At 42.6% G+C, this 20,172-nt stretch overlaps 1 protein-coding gene across 1 annotated transcript in view; it reads right to left on the bottom strand.

The window, feature by feature from the left end:
• LOC109880967 (low density lipoprotein receptor adapter protein 1-like) overlaps window positions 1-20,172 on the bottom strand; it is a 113,574-nt gene that overhangs the window by 9,048 nt on the left and 84,354 nt on the right. The window contains exons 4-8 of the mRNA XM_031800918.1: window positions 12,619-12,733; window positions 12,164-12,236; window positions 11,031-11,114; window positions 10,221-10,342; window positions 5,105-5,139 (exon numbers count right to left, since the gene is read on the bottom strand). Coding sequence (XP_031656778.1) covers window positions 5,105-5,139; window positions 10,221-10,342; window positions 11,031-11,114; window positions 12,164-12,236; window positions 12,619-12,733 — 429 coding nt within the window. The remainder of the gene's footprint in view (window positions 1-5,104; window positions 5,140-10,220; window positions 10,343-11,030; window positions 11,115-12,163; window positions 12,237-12,618; window positions 12,734-20,172) is intronic.

Here is a 20,172-nt window from a genome sequence, read left to right as displayed (position 1 = left end):
AGCATATAGGTGTTTTATGGCGACATAAATGATAATGATTGTACTCAATATTCCACCACCCCAGGCTCCTCTGGTTCCTTCCACGAAGGAGGTACACCCTACACCCCTCACTTCAGGCTACGTTGTTGCCAGGCTACGTTGTTGCCAGGCTACGTTGTTGCCAGGCTACGTTGTTGCCAGGTCAGTCTTACCAGGTGACCCTGTTGGGGTAATGTTTTTTTGTTGTCTTTGGAAGATAATAAAAAATACAACAATAACATGAGGTTATGACATGAAAGGCCAGTTAGATTTAAACAATTATCCACATGTGTTGTTCTTATAAAAAACAAGTATATTAATTTAGGATCGCAATAATCAATGTGGCAACTTTTGTTTTATCTAAACAGTCTTTCTGTCATTGTTTCTTTGAGACATGTTGGATACAGTACTGGGTTGTAGTTATGCCGTGGCTACCCTCCCCAGGACATGTTGGATACAGTACTGGGTTGTAGTTATGCCGTGGCTACCCTCCCCAGGACATGTTGGATACAGCACTAGGTTGTTGTTATGGGGTGGCTACCCTCCCCAGGACATGTTGGATACAGCACTAGGTTGTTGTTATGGGGTGGCTACCCTCCCCAGGACATGTTGGATAGGGCACTGGGTTGTTGTTATGGGGTGGCTACCCTCCCCAGGACATGTTGGATAGGGCACTGGGTTGTTGTTATGGGGTGGCTACCCTCCCCAGGACATGTTGGATACAGCACTAGGTTGTTGTTATGGGGTGGCTACCCTCCCCAGGACATGTTGGATACAGCACTGGGCTGTTGTTATGGGGTGGCTACCCTCCCCAGGACATGTTGGATACAGCACTAGGTTGTTGTTATGGGGTGGCTACCCTCCCCAGGACATGTTGGATAGGGCACTAGGTTGTTGTTATGGGGTGGCTACCCTCCCCAGGACATGTTGGATAGGGCACTAGGTTGTTGTTATGGGGTGGCTACCCTCCCCAGGACATGTTGGATAGGGCACTTGGTTGTTGTTATGGGGTGGCTACCCTCCCCAGGACATGTTGGATACAGCACTAGGTTGTTGTTATGGGGTGGCTACCCTCCCCAGGACATGTTGGATAGGGCACTAGGTTGTTGTTATGGAGTGGCTACCCTCCCCAGGACATGTTGGATAGGGCACTGGGTTGTTGTTATGGGGTGGCTACCCTCCCCAGGACATGTTGGATAGGGCACTGGGTTGTTGTTATGGGGTGGCTACCCTCCCCAGGACATGTTGGATAGGGCACTAGGTTGTTGTTATGGGGTGGCTACCCTCCCCAGGACATGTTGGATAGGGCACTGGGTTGTTGTTATGGGGTGGCTACCCTCCCCAGGACATGTTCGATACAGTACTGGGCTGTTGTTATGGGGTGGCTACCCTCCCCAGGACATGTTGGATACAGCACTAGGTTGTTGTTATGGGGTGGCTACCCTCCCCAGGACATGTTGGATAGGGCACTGGGTTGTTGTTATGGGGTGGCTACCCTCCCCAGGACATGTTGGGTACAGCACTAGGTTGTTGTTATGGGGTGGCTACCCTCCCCAGGACATGTCGGATACAGCACTAGGTTGTTGTTATGGGGTGGCTACCCTCCCCAGGACATGTTGGATACAGCACTAAGTTGTTGTTATGGGGTGGCTACCCTCCCCAGGACATGTTGGATACAGTACTGGGCTGTTGTTATGGGGTGGCTACCCTCCCCAGGACATGTTGGATAGGGCACTGGGTTGTTGTTATGGGGTGGCTACCCTCCCCAGGACATGTTGGATACAGCACTAGGTTGTTGTTATGGGGTGGCTACCCTCCCCAGGACATGTTGGATAGGGCACTGGGTTGTTGTTATGGGGTGGCTACCCTCCCCAGGACATGTTGGATACAGCACTAGGTTGTTGTTATGGGGTGGCTACCCTCCCCAGGACATGTTGGATACAGCACTAGGTTGTTGTTATGGGGTGGCTACCCTCCCCAGGACATGTTGGATACAGTACTGGGCTGTTGTTATGGGGTGGCTACCCTCCCCAGGACATGTTGGATAGGGCACTGGGCTGTTGTTATGGGGTGGCTACCCTCCCCAGGACATGTTGCCTTCCTCCTCCTGCTCTTCCTCTGGCATCTCCTCTTCAGTCAGTCATACAAAGCTCCCCATTAACCGGAGGACCCCCATTCATCTCCTCAAGGCCCCCTGGGGTCGCCCCCCACGTAACACCCTACTGCCTCCTTCCATCCTAAAAAAGCCCCAGCTCTACTCCACAAATGCGTTGCCACCCCCTGCACCCGTAAGAGCAGCCCCCTCTAGGCAGACAGGGACAGAGTGAGGAACAGAGACAGGGATAGATATTTAGGAGGCCGGTACGGTGCCGGTGGGATTGCCAGCAGTAAGATTTCAGTTAAATTTCCAAACAGATAAGGTCTGTAGTTTTCAAGTTATATGTTAATTTTTTATTTCCAGACAAAAAAAACATATCGTCAGAAATGTACAGAACCCAAAACAACAGGTCAGAGTTGAAAGACATGTTTTGTTCTGAATGTATCATTTGAAAGTGAATTTGGATGTTTAGAAAAAAGGTAGCATTGTATAATAATATATTTTGTAAACCAGCCTAAAGATTGTTTTAGTGTTGCCTACTGCAGCTGAGGTAGCAAAAAACATATATATATATACATATAAGCATTTTTAGTTTAAAGGGCCCAGCCTAGATTTTTTATTTTACCATTATTTTGTAGGCAAGTCAGTTAAGAACAAATTCTTATTTTCAATGACGGCCTAGGAACAGTGGGTTAACTGCCTGTTCAAGGGCAGAACGACAGATTTGTACCTTGTCAGCTCGGGATTTGAACTTGCAACCTTCTGGTTACTAGTCCAACACTCTAACCACTAGACTACCCTGCTGCACCAAAATATGTAGATGTAGAGAGAGCCAGGGAAATATACCCTGGCTGGCTACATTTAGTTTAATTTCCTTAATTTGCCAATACAACTGATCTCAAGTCAGTCCATACACCACTACAACTGATCTCAAGTCAGTCCATACACCATTACACATACAACTGATCTCAAGTCAGTCCATACACCACTACAGCTGATCTCAAGTCAGTCCATACACCACTACAGCTGATCTCAAGTCAGCCCATACACCATTACAACTGATCTCAAGTCAGTCCATACACCATTACACATACAACTGATCTCAAGTCAGTCCATACACCATTACACATACAACTGATCTCAAGTCAGTCCATACACCACTACAACTGATCTCAAGTCAGTCCATACACCACTACAACTGATCTCAAGTCAGTCCGTACACCACTACAACTGATCTCAAGTCAGTCCATACACCACTACAACTGATCTCGAGTCAGTCCATACACCACTACAACTGATCTCGAGTCAGTCCATACACCACTACAACTGATCAGAAGTCAGTCCATATACCATTACATGTACAACTGATCTCAAGTCAGTCCGTACACCACTACATTTATTTTTATTTGACTCTACTTTACCAACAGTTACTTTATTAAACTATTAGTGGATATTCGTGGATATTCGTGGATATTCGTGGATATTAGTGGATATTAGTGGATATTAGTGGATATTAGTGGATATTAGTGGATATTAGTGGATAGATGTGGATAGATGTGGATATTAGTGGATATTAGTGGATATTAGTGGATATTAGTGGATAGATGTGGATATTAGTGGATAGATGTGGATATTAGTGGATATTAGTGGATATTAGTGGATATTAGTGGATATTAGTGGATAGATGTGGATATTAGTGGATATTAGTGGATATTAGTGGATATTAGTGGATAGATGTGGATATTAGTGGATAGATGTGGATAGATGTGGATAGATGTGGATATTAGTGGATATTAGTGGATATTAGTGGATAGATGTGGATAGATGTGGATAGATGTGGATAGATGTGGATAGATGTGGATATTAGTGGATAGATGTGGATATTAGTGGATATTAGTGGATAGATGTGGATATTAGTGGATATTAGTGGATAGATGTGGATATTAGTGGATATTAGTGGATAGATGTGGATATTAGTGGATATTAGTGGATAGATGTGGATATTAGTGGATGGATGTGGATATTAGTGGATAGATGTGGATATTAGTGGATAGATGTGGATATTAGTGGATATTAGTGGGTAGATGTGGATATTAGTGGATATATGTGGATATTAGTGGATAGATGTGGATATTAGTGGATATTAGTGGATATTAGTGGATATTAGTGGATAGATGTGGATAGATGTGAATATTAGTGGATATTAGTGGATAGATGTGGATATTAGTGGATAGATGTGGATATTAGTGGATATTAGTGGATATTAGTGGATAGATGTGGATATTAGTGGATATTAGTGGATATTAGTGGATAGATGTGGATATTAGTGGATATTAGTGGATATTAGTGGATATTAGTGGATATTAGTGGATATTAGTGGATATTAGTGGATAGATGTGGATAGATGTGGATAGATGTGGATATTAGTGGATATTAGTGGATATTAGTGGATATTAGTGGATATTAGTGGATAGATGTGGATATTAGTGGATAGATGTGGATATTAGTGGATATTAGTGGATAGATGTGGATATTAGTGGATAGATGTGGATAGATGTGGATATTAGTGGATATTAGTGGATATTAGTGGATAGATGTGGATAGATGTGGATAGATGTGGATATTAGTGGATGGATGTGGATATTAGTGGATATTAGTGGATATTAGTGGATAGATGTGGATATTAGTGGATATTAGTGGATATTAGTGGATAGATGTGGATATATGTGGATAGATGTGGATATTAGTGGATAGATGTGGATATTAGTGGATAGATGTGGATATTAGTGGATATTAGTGGATAGATGTGGATATTAGTGGATAGATGTGGATAGATGTGGATAGATGTGACCTTGAAAGTTATCTGGAAATTTCAAACCAGAAACGAGTTCTTTTCATACAGTCTCAGGGTTGGGGCTTAAAGCATGTAAATCAATTATATTTACAGTATTTGACAAACAACAGAATGTAAAACATTTGAAATATTACCTTGAGAACGCGTCATCGAGGCCGTCCTCCACGTCCTGTGAATAAAAAGGGAACGAATATAACCCCATGAGACAAAATGTACTGTAGTACAGTATCAATACAACCCCATGAGACTAAATGTACTGTAGTACATATCAATACAACCCCATGAGACTAAATGTACTGTAGTATGTATCAATACAACCCCATGAGACTAAATGTACTGTAGTACGTATCAATACAACCCCATGAGACTAAATGTACTGTAGTACATATCAATACAACCCCATGAGACAAAATGTACTGTAGTACATATCAATACAAGCCCATGAGACTAAATGTACTGTAGTACAGTATCAATACAACCCCATGAGACTAAATGTACTGTAGTACATATCAATACAACCCCATGAGACTAAATGTACTGTAGTACATATCAATACAACCCCATGAGACTAAATGTACTGTAGTACATATCAATACAACCCCATGAGACTAAATGTACTGTAGTATGTATCAATACAACCCCATGAGACTAAATGTACTGTAGTACGTATCAATACAACCCCATGAGACTAAATGTACTGTAGTATGTATCAATACAACCACATGAGACTAAATGTACTGTAGTACAGTATCAATACAACCCCATGAGACTAAATGTACTGTAGTACGTATCAATACAACCCCATGAGACTAAATGTACTGTAGTACATATCAATACAACCCCATGAGACTAAATGTACTGTAGTACAGTATCAATACAACCCCATGAGACTAAATGTACTGTAGTACAGTATCAATACAACCCCATGAGACTAAATGTACTGTAGTACAGTATCAATACAACCCCATGAGACTAAATGTACTGTAGTACATATCAATACAACCCCATGAGACTAAATGTACTGTAGTACAGTATCAATACAACCCCATGAGACTAAATGTACTGTAGTACAGTATCAATACAACCCCATGAGACAAAATGTACTCTAGTACAGTATCAATACAACCCCATGAGACTAAATGTACTGTAGTACATATCAATACAACCCCATGAGACTAAATGTACTGTAGTACAGTATCAAGACAACCCCATGAGACTAAATGTACTGTAGTACAGTATCAATACAACCCCATGAGACTAAATGTACTGTAGTACAGTATCAATACAACCCCATGATACTAAATGTACTGTAGTACATATCAATACAACCCCATGAGACTAAATGTACTGTAGTACAGTATCAATACAACCCCATGAGACTAAATGTACTGTAGTACATATCAATACAACCCCATGAGACTAAATGTACTGTAGTACAGAATCAATACAACCCCATGAGACAAAATGTACTGTAGTACAGAATCAATACAAACCCATGAGACAAAATGTACTGTATGCATCAATGTGCATCGAAGATAACCTAGAAATCGTAACATGACCTCCACATTCTGTGAGTAGAAACAGTACCAAGACAACCCCCACATGACACTGTACACATCAATGTGCAGACCAATATAACACATCAATGTGCAGACCAATATAACACATCAATGTGCAGGCCAATATAACACATCAATGTGCAGGCCAATATAACACATCAATGTGCAGACCAATATAACACATCAATGTGCAGGCCAATATAACACATCAATGTGCAGGCCAATATAACACATCAATGTGCAGGCCAATATAACACATCAATGTGCAGGCCAATATAACACATCAATGTGCAGGCCAATATAACACATCAATGTGCAGACCAATATAACACATCAATGTGCAGGCCAATATAACACATCAATGTGCAGGCCAATATAACACATCAATGTGCAGGCCAATATAACACATCAATGTGCAGACCAATATAACACATCAATGTGCAGGCCAATATAACACATCAATGTGCAGGCCAATATAACACATCAATGTGCAGGCCAATATAACACATCAATGTGCAGGCCAATATAACACATCAATGTGCAGGCCAATATAACACATCAATGTGCAGGCCAATATAACACATCAATGTGCAGGCCAATATAACCTACAAACTGTAACATTTATAACAAAAAATCGTAACCAGTATCAATTCAATACACCTCCTCAGTGCACCATATTATGAAATAGCTTCACCCACATAGCTTCAATCAATCAAATAGCGCAGTGATGGTTTTATTTATTAAATCGGCGTCCCCACCCCACGGGACAGTTAAGCTAATGTAGGCTAATGTGATTAGCATGAGGTTGTAAGTAACATGACCATTTCCCAGGATGTAGACATATCTGATATTGGCAAAAAACTTAAATTCTTGTTAATCTAACTGCATTGTCTAGTTTACAGCAGCTATTACAGTGAAAGAATACCATGCTATTGTTTGAGGAGAGAGCACAGTCATGAACTTGAAAATGTATTAATAAACACATTAGGCTCATTTGGGCAGTCTTGATACAACATTTTGAACCGATATGAAATGGTTCATTGGATCAGTCTAAAACTTTGCACATACACTCCTGCCATCTAGTGGCCAAAATGTAAATTGCGCCTGGGCTGGAATAATACATTATGGCCTTTCTCTTCCATTTCAAAGATGATGGTACAAAAAAAATTTTTTTTTTCTTTGTATTATGTTTTACCAGATCTAATGTGTTATATTCTCCTACATTCATTTCACATCACCACAAACTTCAAAGTGTTTCCTTTCAAATGGTATCAAGAATATGCATATCCTTGCTTCAGGTCCTGAGCTACAGGCAGTTAGATTTGGGGATGTCATTTTAGGAGAAAATGTTAGTTTTTTTAAAGGTTGGATCCTTAAGAGGATTTAAGTGAATTACCAAGAGCTGCAGAGCAGTATTTCATCTCTACACTGTTTTCAATCTCCACTGAGTGTACAAAATTGACGTTGTTCTGAGGGCGCGCGGGGGGGGGGGTGTTCCTAACGTTTGATACACTCAGTGTATATCAATATTTTAAATCAATATTCGTTTGTTAATAATATTGGTTTGTGACGTACGGTCAAATTTAGAATAGTAAAGGAGACATATTTCAGATACATCCTTTGGGAGACTTGATAAAGAATATCCAGTAAATAGGGAGAAAGAGTGTGAAGCGAGAGAAAGAGTGTGAAGAGAGAGAAAGAGTGTGAAGAGAGAGAAAGAGTGTGAAGCGAGAGAAAGAGTGTGAAGCGAGAGAAAGAGTGTGAAGAGAGAGAAAGAGTGTGAAGAGAGAGAAAGAGTGTGAAGAGAGAGAAAGAGTGTGAAGCGAGAGAAAGAGTGTGAAGCGAGAGAAAGAGTGAGAAGAGAGAGAAAGAGTGTGAAGAGAGAGAAAGAGTGTGAAGCGAGAGAAAGAGTGTGAAGAGAGAGAAAGAGTGTGAAGAGAGAGAAAGAGTGTGAAGCGAGAGAAAGAGTGTGAAGCGAGAGAAAGAGTGTGACGAGAGAAAGAGAGTGAAGCGAGAGAAAGAGTGTGAAGCGAGAGAAAGAGTGTGAAGCGAGAGAAAGAGTGTGAAGCGAGAGAAAGAGTGTGAAGCGAGAAAGAGAGTGACGAGAGAAAGAGTGTGATGAGAGAAAGAGAGTGACGAGAGAAAGAGTGTGACGAGAGAAAGAGAGTGTGACGAGAGAAAGAGAGTGACGAGAGAAAGAGAGTGACGAGAGAAAGAGAGTGACGAGAGAAAGAGTGTGATGAGAGAAAGAGAGTGACGAGAGAAAGAGTGTGACGAGAGAAAGAGTGTGACGAGAGAAAGAGTGTGACGAGAGAAAGAGTGTGACGAGAGAAAGAGTGTGACGAGAGAAAGAGTGTGACGAGAGAAGGAAAGACAGAGAGCGACCCAACCAAATCATGAGAAAACACAAAGATAATTACTTGACACATTGGAAAGAATTAACAAAAAAAACTGAGCAAACTAGAATGCTATTTGGCCCTACACAGAGAGTGTGAGGCCACCGTAGGCAGACATGGCTCTCAAGATAAGACAGGCTATGTGCTCACTGCCCACAAAATGAGGTGGAAACTGAGCGGCACTTCCTAACCTCCTGCCAAATGTATGACCATATTAGAGATACATATTTCCCTCAGATTACACAGATCCACAAAGAATGAGATTTTTTTTTCAATGTTTAAATAAACTCCCATATCTACTGGGTGAAATACCACAGTGTTCCATCACAGCAACAAGATGTGTGACCTGTTGCCACGAGAAAAGGGCAACCAGTGAAGAACAAACACCATTGTAAATACAACCCATATTTATGTTTATTTATTTTCCCTTTTTGTACTTTAACTATTTTCGTTACAACACTGTATATAAATATAGATAATATGACATATTTCACTTGCTTTGTCAATGTAAACATATGTTTCCCATGCCAATAAAAAAAACTTGAAATTGAATTGAGAGAGAGAGAGACTTTATAATGTAGTTGACAGACTAGTTGAGGAGATGTGGTTGATCTAGTCTCCCAGTGAGGACACATATCAGATGATGTGGAGTATTTAACATTCAAAGGGAAACTCTGCCACCTAGTGGCCAGTATATGTCAACACAGCTGCATAACAAGTAACAACTCTTGTGTTTGGAGTAGAACATTCAACTAATCACTGATCCAGGGTCAGCTATCATAACTTGTTGTTAAGTTTAGTATTTGTGAACCATAAACTAGTATTTAGGGGTGACCTTTACACCTTAATAATGTATATAGTATATGGCTGCTTCGAAAAGAACCCCCTAGCACTACAGAGTTTTAAAGAAGTAGAGAAGTAGAGAAGACTATCCACCTCTATTATAATCGAGGCCATGTCTAATGGGGACAGGGGCGGACTGGCCATCTGGCATTTCTGGCATGTGCCAGATGGGCTGGTACATTTGAAGCCTAGTGGGCCTGTTTGTTGTGCAAAATGATCATTATCTGGTTCATAATTGGGGGCCGGTGTATTAGAAATGCCATGTCCGATATTTGGTCCCAGTCCGCCGCAGAATGGGGTTCATGTCATTATCATCCGTTATCTCTAAACAATATCCTGGAACAGACCCAGTTCATCCTCAGAGGAGAAGAAATACTGTTTGAGTCACATTAGGTGTGATAATGAGACTGGTTAGACCAATCAGAGGCCTGGAACCCAAGGTCGCGACCTACCCAGGAGTCGTGTTTGATTGGTCGTTTCCGGGTGGGTTTGTTGCGGGGCGAGCTGAACGACATGGAGAAGAATGGCCGTCTCAGTTTCTCTTCCTTCTCCAGGGGCTGGTGCTTCTCTGAGTCTGAGAGAGACAGAGACAGAGGGGGAAGGAGCAAGGGAGGGAGGTTGGAGGAGAGAAAGAGAGAGAGAGGTAGGAGAGGGGAGGGAGGTTGGAGGAGAGAAAGAGAGAGAGGTATAGAGGGGAGGGGAGAGGTAGAGATAAAGAGAGAGAGAGAGGTAGAGAGGGGAGGGGAGAGGTAGAGAAAAAGAGAGCGAGAGAGAGGTAGAGAGGGGAGGGGAGAGGTAGAGAAAAGAGAGAGAGAGAGAGAGGTAGAGAGGGGAGGGGAGAGGTAGAGAAAAGAGAGAGAGAGAGAGAGAGAGAGAGAGAGAGAGAGAGAGAGAGAAAGAGGCTCATCTTTTGTTGTTCCCATTGACTCTGCGTCACAGGACAGAGTAGATCAATGAAAGCCCATGGGACATGGCCATCACAGCAGTAGAATTTTAATGACCTGAAACTTTCAACCGTAGTGATCAGACCAGGTCCCCGAGGCTTTACTGCGCCACTTTAGCAGAATCTCCAGCTGTCTCCCCTGAAGCCATGTGCACCGAGAGGAGAGTGGAGCAGAGAGTAGCTAAGTGACTTACCTCAAGCGCAGTGAGTGTGTCCTACGGAGTGGTCTACATCTGCAGACTCCCTGCCGTGCTAGAGTTGAGCAGCGAAAGGCAATGTCAAGGTCATATACAGCAAGAGTACCAGGAAGTTGACCTACCTGAGACACAGTGTGTGTTTGTCATCTCTGTCTGTCCATCGCTGACAGAACATGAGCAGCACGTCCTGGCCTTCTTACTTTTATCTGAGGACAGAGAGAAGAAGCAAAGAGAAGAGAAGACTCTGACCTTAAAGGGGAAAGATTTCCGCATTAACAGCATTAATGATCTACCTTCCTGATTTACTGTTAGAGTTAGTACTCACCTTCCTGATTTACTGTCAGAGTTAGTACTCACCTTCCTGATTTACTGTCAGAGTTAGTACTCACCTTCCTGATTTACTGTCAGAGTTAGTACTCACCTTCCTGATTTACTGTTAGAGTTAGTACTCACCTTCCTGATATACTGTCAGAGTTAGTACTCACCTTCCTGATATACTGTTAGAGTTAGTACTCACCTTCCTGATATACTGTCAGAGTTAGTACTCACCTTCCTGATATACTGTTAGAGTTAGTACTCACCTTCCTGATTCACTGTTAGAGTTAGTACTCACCTTCCTGATTTACTGTTAATAGTTAGTACTCACCTTCCTGATATACTGTCAGAGTTAGTACTCACCTTCCTGATATACTGTTAGAGTTAGTACTCACCTTCCTGATATACTGTCAGAGTTAGTACTCACCTTCCTGATATACTGTTAGAGTTAGTACTCACCTTCCTGATATACTGTCAGAGTTAGTACTCACCTTCCTGATATACTGTTAGAGTTAGTACTCACCTTCCTGATTTACTGTCAGAGTTAGTACTCACCTTCCTGATTTACTGTTAATAGTTAGTACTCACCTTCCTGATTTACTGTCAGAGTTAGTACTCACCTTCCTGATTTACTGTTAGAGTTAGTACTCACCTTCCTGATTTACTGTCAGTTAGTACTCACCTTCCTGATTCACTGTTAATAGTTAGTACTCACCTTCCTGATTCACTGTTAGAGTTAGTACTCACCTTCCTGATATACTGTCAGAGTTAGTACTCACCTTCCTGATTTACTGTCAGAGTTAGTACTCACCTTCCTGATTCACTGTTAGAGTTAGTACTCACCTTCCTAATTTACTGTTAATAGTTAGTACTCACCTTCCTGATATACTGTCAGAGTTAGTACTCACCTTCCTGATATACTGTTAGAGTTAGTACTCACCTTCCTGAGCAATCTCCCACAGGTCCAGAGCTACTTTGAAGGCCTGGGCTACTGTTAGCGTCACAGCCTGGGCCTGTCAATGACAGAACACAGAACCTCAGAGAATAACGCACTCTGATTGGCTACATCTTCAAAGAACCTCAGGGAATGATACATGGCTCTGAACTATATCTCCAGAGTGAGGTCTACCATAGTTAAACTGGCACTTACTGTTAAGAGTAGAAGCAAATACACAGTAAACATTATCATACGTGCACTACCCATTGTTACCACAAGATGGAGCCACATACGCCTTTTTCACTGCAGTCTGCATCTAAAGAGAGTAAGTTTGGTCTTCTATTGAAAATCCTGTTGTCTTATGAAGACATCATATCATTACTATCAAACAGGACTTTTAAATGATAACAGTAAGATTGCGCGTGTCTTTTCAAAAATGAAAACTGTTGCTCACTTACGATCTTCTTCTTGTGGCAGAGGAAAGCGTGGCACTCAAGTGTCTCATTGAACTGACTCTGGGAAACGTAGGCAAACACCTTGTCCTGAGTTTTATCTGCTGTGCAGTAAGAGATTCTGCAGGAGGAGAGAAAAATACAACTCCCATCAACCAATGCGGTCTAGGATATGGAAGAACATGACATGGGAAAACATACCACAAACTTCACTGCAATGTCAAATAAAACCTGACTTCATAAACACTCTCTGGAGTGATGAATCACGGCCTTTCGAGTGGAGCAGCGGTCTAAATAATTGCATCACAGTGCTGAGTGTCACCACAGCCTCGTGTTCGATGTCTCACATCCGGTGGTGACCGGAAGACCCATGAGACGGTAGCACAATTGGCCCAGCGTCTTCCGGGTTAGGGGAGGGATTTCCTTGTCTCATTGTGCTATAGGGACTCCTTGTGGTGGGCCGTGTGCCTGCAAGCTGACTTCGGGTCGTCAGTTGGATGGTGTTTCCTCGGACACATTGGGGTGCGGCGGGCTTCCGGGTTAAGCCAGCAGTGTGTCAAGAAGCTGTGCGGCCTGTCAGGGTCGTGTTTCGGAGGACGCATGGCCTCTTCCGAATCCGTACGGGAGTTGCAGTGATGAGACAAGACTGTAACTACCAAAAGGGGTAAAACCATTTTTTTTTTTATGGAGTGATGAATCACGCTTCACCATCTGGCAGTCCAACGAACAAATCTGGGTTTGGCGGATGGAGAATGCCCCCTGCCCCAATGTATAGTGCCAACTGTAAAGTTTGGTGGAGGAGGAATAATGGTCTGGGGCTGTTTCATTGGTTTGGGCCCCTTAGTTCCAGTGAAGGGAAATCTTAATGCTACAGCATACAATGACATTCTAGATGATTCTAACTTTGTGGCAACAGTCCACATACTTTTGGTCATGTAGTGTATGTTGCCCATGCCAATAAAGCCACTTTGAATTGAATTGAATAGAGAGAGAGAGAAAGACAGAGAGAAAGACAGAGAGAGAAAGAAAGAGAGAGAGAGAGAGAGAGAAAGAGAGAAAGATAGAGACAGAGAGAGAGAAAGACAGAGAGAAAGACAGAGAGTGAGAGAGAAAGACAGAGAGAGTGAGAGTGAAAGACAGAGAGTCAGAGAGAAAGACAGAGAGAAAGACAGAGAGTGAGAGAGAAAGACAGAGAGAGTGAGAGAGAAAGACAGAGAGTCAGAGAGAAAGAGAGAGAAAGACAGAGTGAGAGAGAGAGAAAGACAGAGAGAGAGTGAGAGAAAGACAGAGAGAGAGTGAGAGAAAGACAGAGAGAGAGTGAGAGAAAGAAAGAGAGAGAGTGAGAGAAAGACAGAGAGAGAGTGAGAGAAAGAAAGAGAGAGAGTGAGAGAAAGAAAGAGAGAGTGAGAGAGAAAGACAGAGAAAGTGAGAGAGAAAGACAGAGAGAGAGTGAGAGAGAAAGACAGAGAGAGAGTGAGAGAGAAAGACAGAGAGAGAGTGAGAGAGAAAGACAGAGAGAGAGAGAGAGAAATACAGAGAGTGAGAGAGAGAAAGAGAGAATATGATGATAGTTTTATACTCATAACTCCACTCTGCTCTTCCCAACCTGTTGCATATGCATGAGCAGCAGGCCAATCACAGCAGGGCGTGAGGGGGAAAACATGAATATTATTTAGGTATATATAGATCACAGATGGGCCAAAGAGACTATGTCCCAAACCCCTACCGGTCCTAGGCAAAAGTAGTGCACTACATGTAAAGGAATAGGGTGCCATTTGGGCCAGACAGAACATGGAATACAGAGCAGAAACAAACTGAACACATTAGCTTTACGGTCTTAAAAAAAAAAACTCCTTACGGAATCTTAAGCTGTCTTGTCAAAGATGTAAAACCTCTGAACAGGCTTAGAAAGAGATTCATTACCAGGGGCCATTAACCTCTCAGAGGAAGAGCGCTGATCTAGGATCAGATTCTATCTGTCCATGTAATATTTTTTAAACGGTGATCTAAAAGACAAAACTGGTCCTATATCAGCACTCCTACTCAATCTACATACATCTATTAAAACACAATGTCACACGCAAATGAGAACCGAGCGAGAACGTTCTGGAAATGTTTCTTGTTATCTACGTAACAATCAACCCCAGTTTCAACAACAGCCAATGAAAGGAGAAGGAAACAGAGAGTATTCATGTTCAAAACTAAACATTATGACTATAACTACTGTTCCCTGAAGGAGAGGAACCAGGTACAACATACTATGTTCAAAAGGTAACATTATGACTATAACTACTGTTCCCTGAAGGAGAGGAACCAGGTACAACATACTATGTTCAAAAGGTAACATTATGACTATAACTACTGTTCCCTGAAGGAGAGGAACCAGGTACAACATACTATGTTCAAAAGATAACATTATGACTATAACTACTGTTCCCTGAAGGAGAGGAACCAGGTACAACATACTATGTTCAAAAGGTAACATTATGACTATAACTACTGTTCCCTGAAGGAGAGGAACCAGGTACAACATACTATGTTCAAAAGGTAACATTATGACTATAACTACTGTTCCCTGAAGGAGAGGAACCAGGTACAACATACTATGTTCAAAAGATAACATTATGACTATAACTACTGTTCCCTGAAGGAGAGGAACCAGGTACAACATACTATGTTCAAAAGGTAACATTATGACTATAACTACTGTTCCCTGAAGGAGGGAAACCAGGTACAACATACTATGTTCAAAAGGTAACATTATGACTATAACTACTGTTCCCTGAAGGAGGGAAACCAGGTACAACATACTATGTTCAAAAGGTAACATTATGACTATAACTACTGTTCCCTGAAGGAGAGGAACCAGGTACAACATACTATGTTCAAAAGGTAACATTATGACTATAACTACTGTTCCCTGAAGGAGGGAAACCAGGTACAACATACTATGTTCAAAAGGTAACATTATGACTATAACTACTGTTCCCTGAAGGACGGTAGAACATACTTTGGGGAGTTGAACTCTCGCACCTTTGGTTGAAGGATCTACAACCATGCCTGACAATGCCAATGAAATCCGCTCCTCACTGGAAGCCCCGCATTAACAATATCACCATGGGAACAACTTTCATCACAGAAGCCATCATCTCTGTAAGCGTAAGCACTGTTGTAAAGGCACTGTATGTCCCATCCTGGACACCCTCCATGGAGATAGAAATAAAGCAATACGAGAGTGAGTAACGGAATGCTCTGCTACCGAAGTCAGACAGCAGTGTAGCCTAGTGGTTAGAGCATTGGACTAGTAACCGAAAGGTTGCAAGTTCAAATCCCCGAGCTGACAAGGTACAAAATCTGTCGTTCTGCCCTTGAACAGGCAGTTAACCCACTGTTCCTAGGCCGTCATTGAAAATAAGAATTTGTTCTTAACTGACTTGCCTAGTAAAATAAAGGTAAAATTTTTAAAAAAAATCTGGTTTCCTATGAAGTCTAGAGACTGAATCCGGGACAGTGGGATGGATGTGTGAAATACCGCTTGCCCCCTAGACTCCGCCTCCACCAACCAATCGGCTATAATAGGTTGCGGCTCCTGAGCGTTTGTAAACTCTGAGGTGCTTGCTAAGGGCACGTAAGTCTAGAATGGGATGCAAAGTCCCGGCCCTTTTCAGAACCAAGAAATACCGGCTGTACCAGCCATCCTGGATCTTCGTCATAGGAACCACTCAGATTGTCTGTTTCTGGAAACAGGAGGATATTTCCTCCCTCAAAATGGGCACTGAGGCCTCTGGAACGAAACAAAATCAAATCTAATTTTACTCTTGTCACATGCGCCGAATACAGTATTAGGTATTCGTGAAATGCTTACTTACAAGCTTATACAGCTCATTGAGAGTGGTTTTAGTGCCAGAGTTGGTTTGTCGTGGTAAATAGACGGCTACGAAACAAATATAGAGGAAAACTCTCTTGGTAGATAGTGAGGTCTACAGCTTATCATAGCATATCACTCTACCTCAGGCAAGCAATACCTCAAGACTACCTTAATATAGAGACATTGTGCACCAGCTGTTATTGACAAATAGACACACACCCCCACTCCTCATTTTACAAGACATAGCTGTTCTGTCCTGCTGATGCACGTGTCGTTGTTCAGCCATGACTCGGTGAAACATAAGATATTACAGTTTTTAATGTCCCGTTGGTAGGATAGTCTCGAACAGCACTCATCCAGTTTATTCTCCAGTGATTGCACGTTGGCCAATAGAACGGATGGTAGAGGCGGGTTACCAACTCGCCAACAAATTCTCACAAGGCACTGTCGTAGCTGAATCAGAATTAGTTAAGTAACATTGATAAATAAGATGTTTTATTATGCTTTACTAGGCATAATATGCTTATGTGAGATAGTCACTTGGGGCCCAGAGAGGGGAGAGGTCAGGATTGTCTTCATATTTGAATGTGTCTGTAACTATTCCTAAACCATGTGAAGGGCTCCACCATGTCTGTACTCCAGTCACTCCCTCCTTTTCCCATTGGGGGGAGGAGTATGGCAGTGTCTGGAACCATTGTATGTCCCCTCTGATGTTGCATGAATCTTGACCTAGTATATGACCTAGAGGCTCACTCCCCTCCGTGAGCTTGCCCAGGAGGGAGTGTATTTGAGATTGAAGTATCTAGAATTGACAATTGATATATGCCATTGGATGAGGTAATGTTTTGGTACTATGAAGTACCAAGAACGAGAAGTTGAACCTCGTCTGAGACCAAACTGAACAACAATTTATAGCTAATGCTATCTGGTTATGGGATACTCCTCTTTCAAGTAATAGGCCCTGTTCCTAAGATCTGTGGTTCGTCATGTGAGTTGAGAGGGGTGGATCTTGGCTATAAAAGATACTAAGTATTCTTTTGTAAGCACTCTCAGAATTCATTTATAGACACTGAATTGATCTGAGAGTCACAGGGCTATGGTGAATCTCATATTATTAAATGATGAAGTTTCAGTGTAACTCTGACTGGTGTGTGGTTTGTAACTCTCATCATTTAGTAATACAGGAAATTACCACGACAGCACCCTGATCTCTGCCCCCTGTATTTCCTTATTTTCTCCATGTGAATGACGGGGATTTGGGCCTTGTCTGGGAGCAACATTATCTCCTTCCTGTCAGACTCATGAAGAAAAAAATATTTGTCCAGTTCGAAGCTCTTTTCGGTCATAAGAGGCGGTAGCATCAACATTATGTACAAAATAAGCTGTAAACAATGCAAAAACACTGTACAAAATAAAATGCATAATTATTCCCATACCATTATTGCAGAGAATCAGACAAATGATGCTATCCTCTGCCTATTGGCTACATAGCTAATTCAAGTTTGTCTCAATTTATTTTTTATTGAACCTTTATTTAACTAGGCAAGCCAGTTACGAACAAATTCTTATTTACAATGACGGCCTACACCAGCCAAACCCGGACGACGCTGGGCCAATTGTGCGATGCCCTATGGGACTCCCAATCACGTCCGGATGTCATATAGCCTGGATTTGAACCAGGGACTGTAGTGACGCCCCTTGCACTGAGATGCAGTGCCTTAGACCACTGCGCCACTCAAAATACAACACTGCCCCTTTAAGACAAAAAAAAGCTCTTTACCTGACTTGCTTTTCAAAAGATGTCTAGAAATGTACACATTTTGTTCTCTTGTAGGAAACAATCACTCCCCTATTGCTGACTACAAATTATATATAACTGGGCTAATAACTCACTAACTAGCAAAGGATATGAACAAATGTGAGCACGTGGCTACATGTAGCTTTCACTTTGATCTCAAAACATGTACAAACAAGCACATCTGCTCATGCTGTAAAAACAGTCCAATTGAAAGTGAATGGCATAGATCCATATATGGCAATGGTCTATTTGCATATAGGCTTACTGCAGCTCTGATTGGTTACGGCACACCGGTCTGTGTCGAGTATGGAGTTGAGTCATGTCTGTCAATGCAATAGAATCCTACTCCGGTGTGTTCTGTCTACAACACAGTCTCATAGTTAACTCATAGTTTGTTTCGGGTATGTTGCATTGAAAGCGGCTAATATTGCCTTAATTCGATCACAATTCCCACAGTGAAAGGAAACGTTGATAGTGTTAACTAACGGGGGAAAACTCTAGAAAGTTCAATCTCATGCTTCTCTGCCTGAGTTGATATTTAGCTTAGAGGGAACATTGGTCATAGGTACTGGTGACAAAGCACCTTGTAACCTAGCTGGGAATGGGACAGACAGCTCTGAAAAACTGACACCTGCAGTGGTAACAGACTCCGATACTAACAACCAATAGCCTACAGAGCCCATAACCTGTATCACTAGACACCCCATATGAGCTACAGGCAGGATTCAGCATCGAAGCCCAGTAATGAGCCATCTATGGAGGAGGGCTGCCCCCTTGTGGACAGAGAATGAATCATCCAACTTGTTACCCAGAGATTGATATACCCCTTGAACCCTGTGAACATTGTATAAACTCCCTTAATTTTGCTGAACCCCAGGAAGAGTAGCTGCTGCTTTGGCAGGAGCTAATGGGGATCCATAATAAATACAAATACAAACACAAACACCATGGAACGTGGGGTACCAGAGGGGCATTAAACATGGACAAGCTTCCAACACACGTTGTGCTTCTGTGACACTGTATAGCCTACATGAAGCACATCCCCATCATGGGCAGAGAGGGCAATGTCAGTCCAAGCTGTGAAAGGCAGCAATAAGGAACACATTGTCTAGTCTGACGGAAATTCACAAGAAGAAGTGGAGTGACTCAGCTGCTCGGGTGGGGGGGGGGGGGGCTACTTTACTCATTGGAGGAGCACGCAAGCCCCGCTCTCTCTACTCCCTCCAACTCCAGGAATTGAAAATAGGAATGGGGTTGACATATCGCCGGGGGGGAACGCTAATAAGCTACATTCACCGGAAGTTATGCATGCTAGCCGACATTAGCCAGGAGGCTCTTTAGTCTAAGCTAGGCTAGCTATCCTCTTTGACCACAACACGGTCTGTTTAGAATAACCAAGTTACTTAACGCTACGTACACTAAACAAGAGAGAGCAACTCCACCGTGGGGAGGCAGGAATAGCTAGTAGTAGCTAGCTCGCCTCGGGCTAGCATGCTATGCAGTGCTTGTTAGCTAACCTGGTCCAGAAAGTTTACATTGGACCAGACCACCGAGGTGGGATCAGAAACCTTCTGGGAAGAGAGGCAAGCGGTGTTTAACCAAGACAGACATAGGTGGTGGGGGGATACCCATAGAACCTGGTAGCCCTCTTTCTTAGAGTAGCCTCCCGTAACTGACGATAGAGTGAGACACAGGAGCCGGGAGACATTTGACTCGACCAACGACCCAAATCATCTCCGCGTCTTAACTCAAGACTGAGCCGAGGTACGGGCAGCCGGGAAAGAAAGTCACTATCGGAAACACAAAGCTCCCTAAAGAAAGCTACATGATTTTCAAGAGAACCTGCGCCACGGACTAGTAGGGGAACAGTCGTCCCCTAGTCTCACATAAAACT

This window comes from Oncorhynchus kisutch, linkage group LG21 (assembly GCF_002021735.2).
Source record: "Oncorhynchus kisutch isolate 150728-3 linkage group LG21, Okis_V2, whole genome shotgun sequence".
In the NCBI taxonomy this organism is placed as follows: domain Eukaryota; kingdom Metazoa; phylum Chordata; class Actinopteri; order Salmoniformes; family Salmonidae; genus Oncorhynchus; species Oncorhynchus kisutch.
Note: the sequence above shows the minus strand (reverse complement) of the source record. Positions and strands in the feature narration are given on the sequence as shown.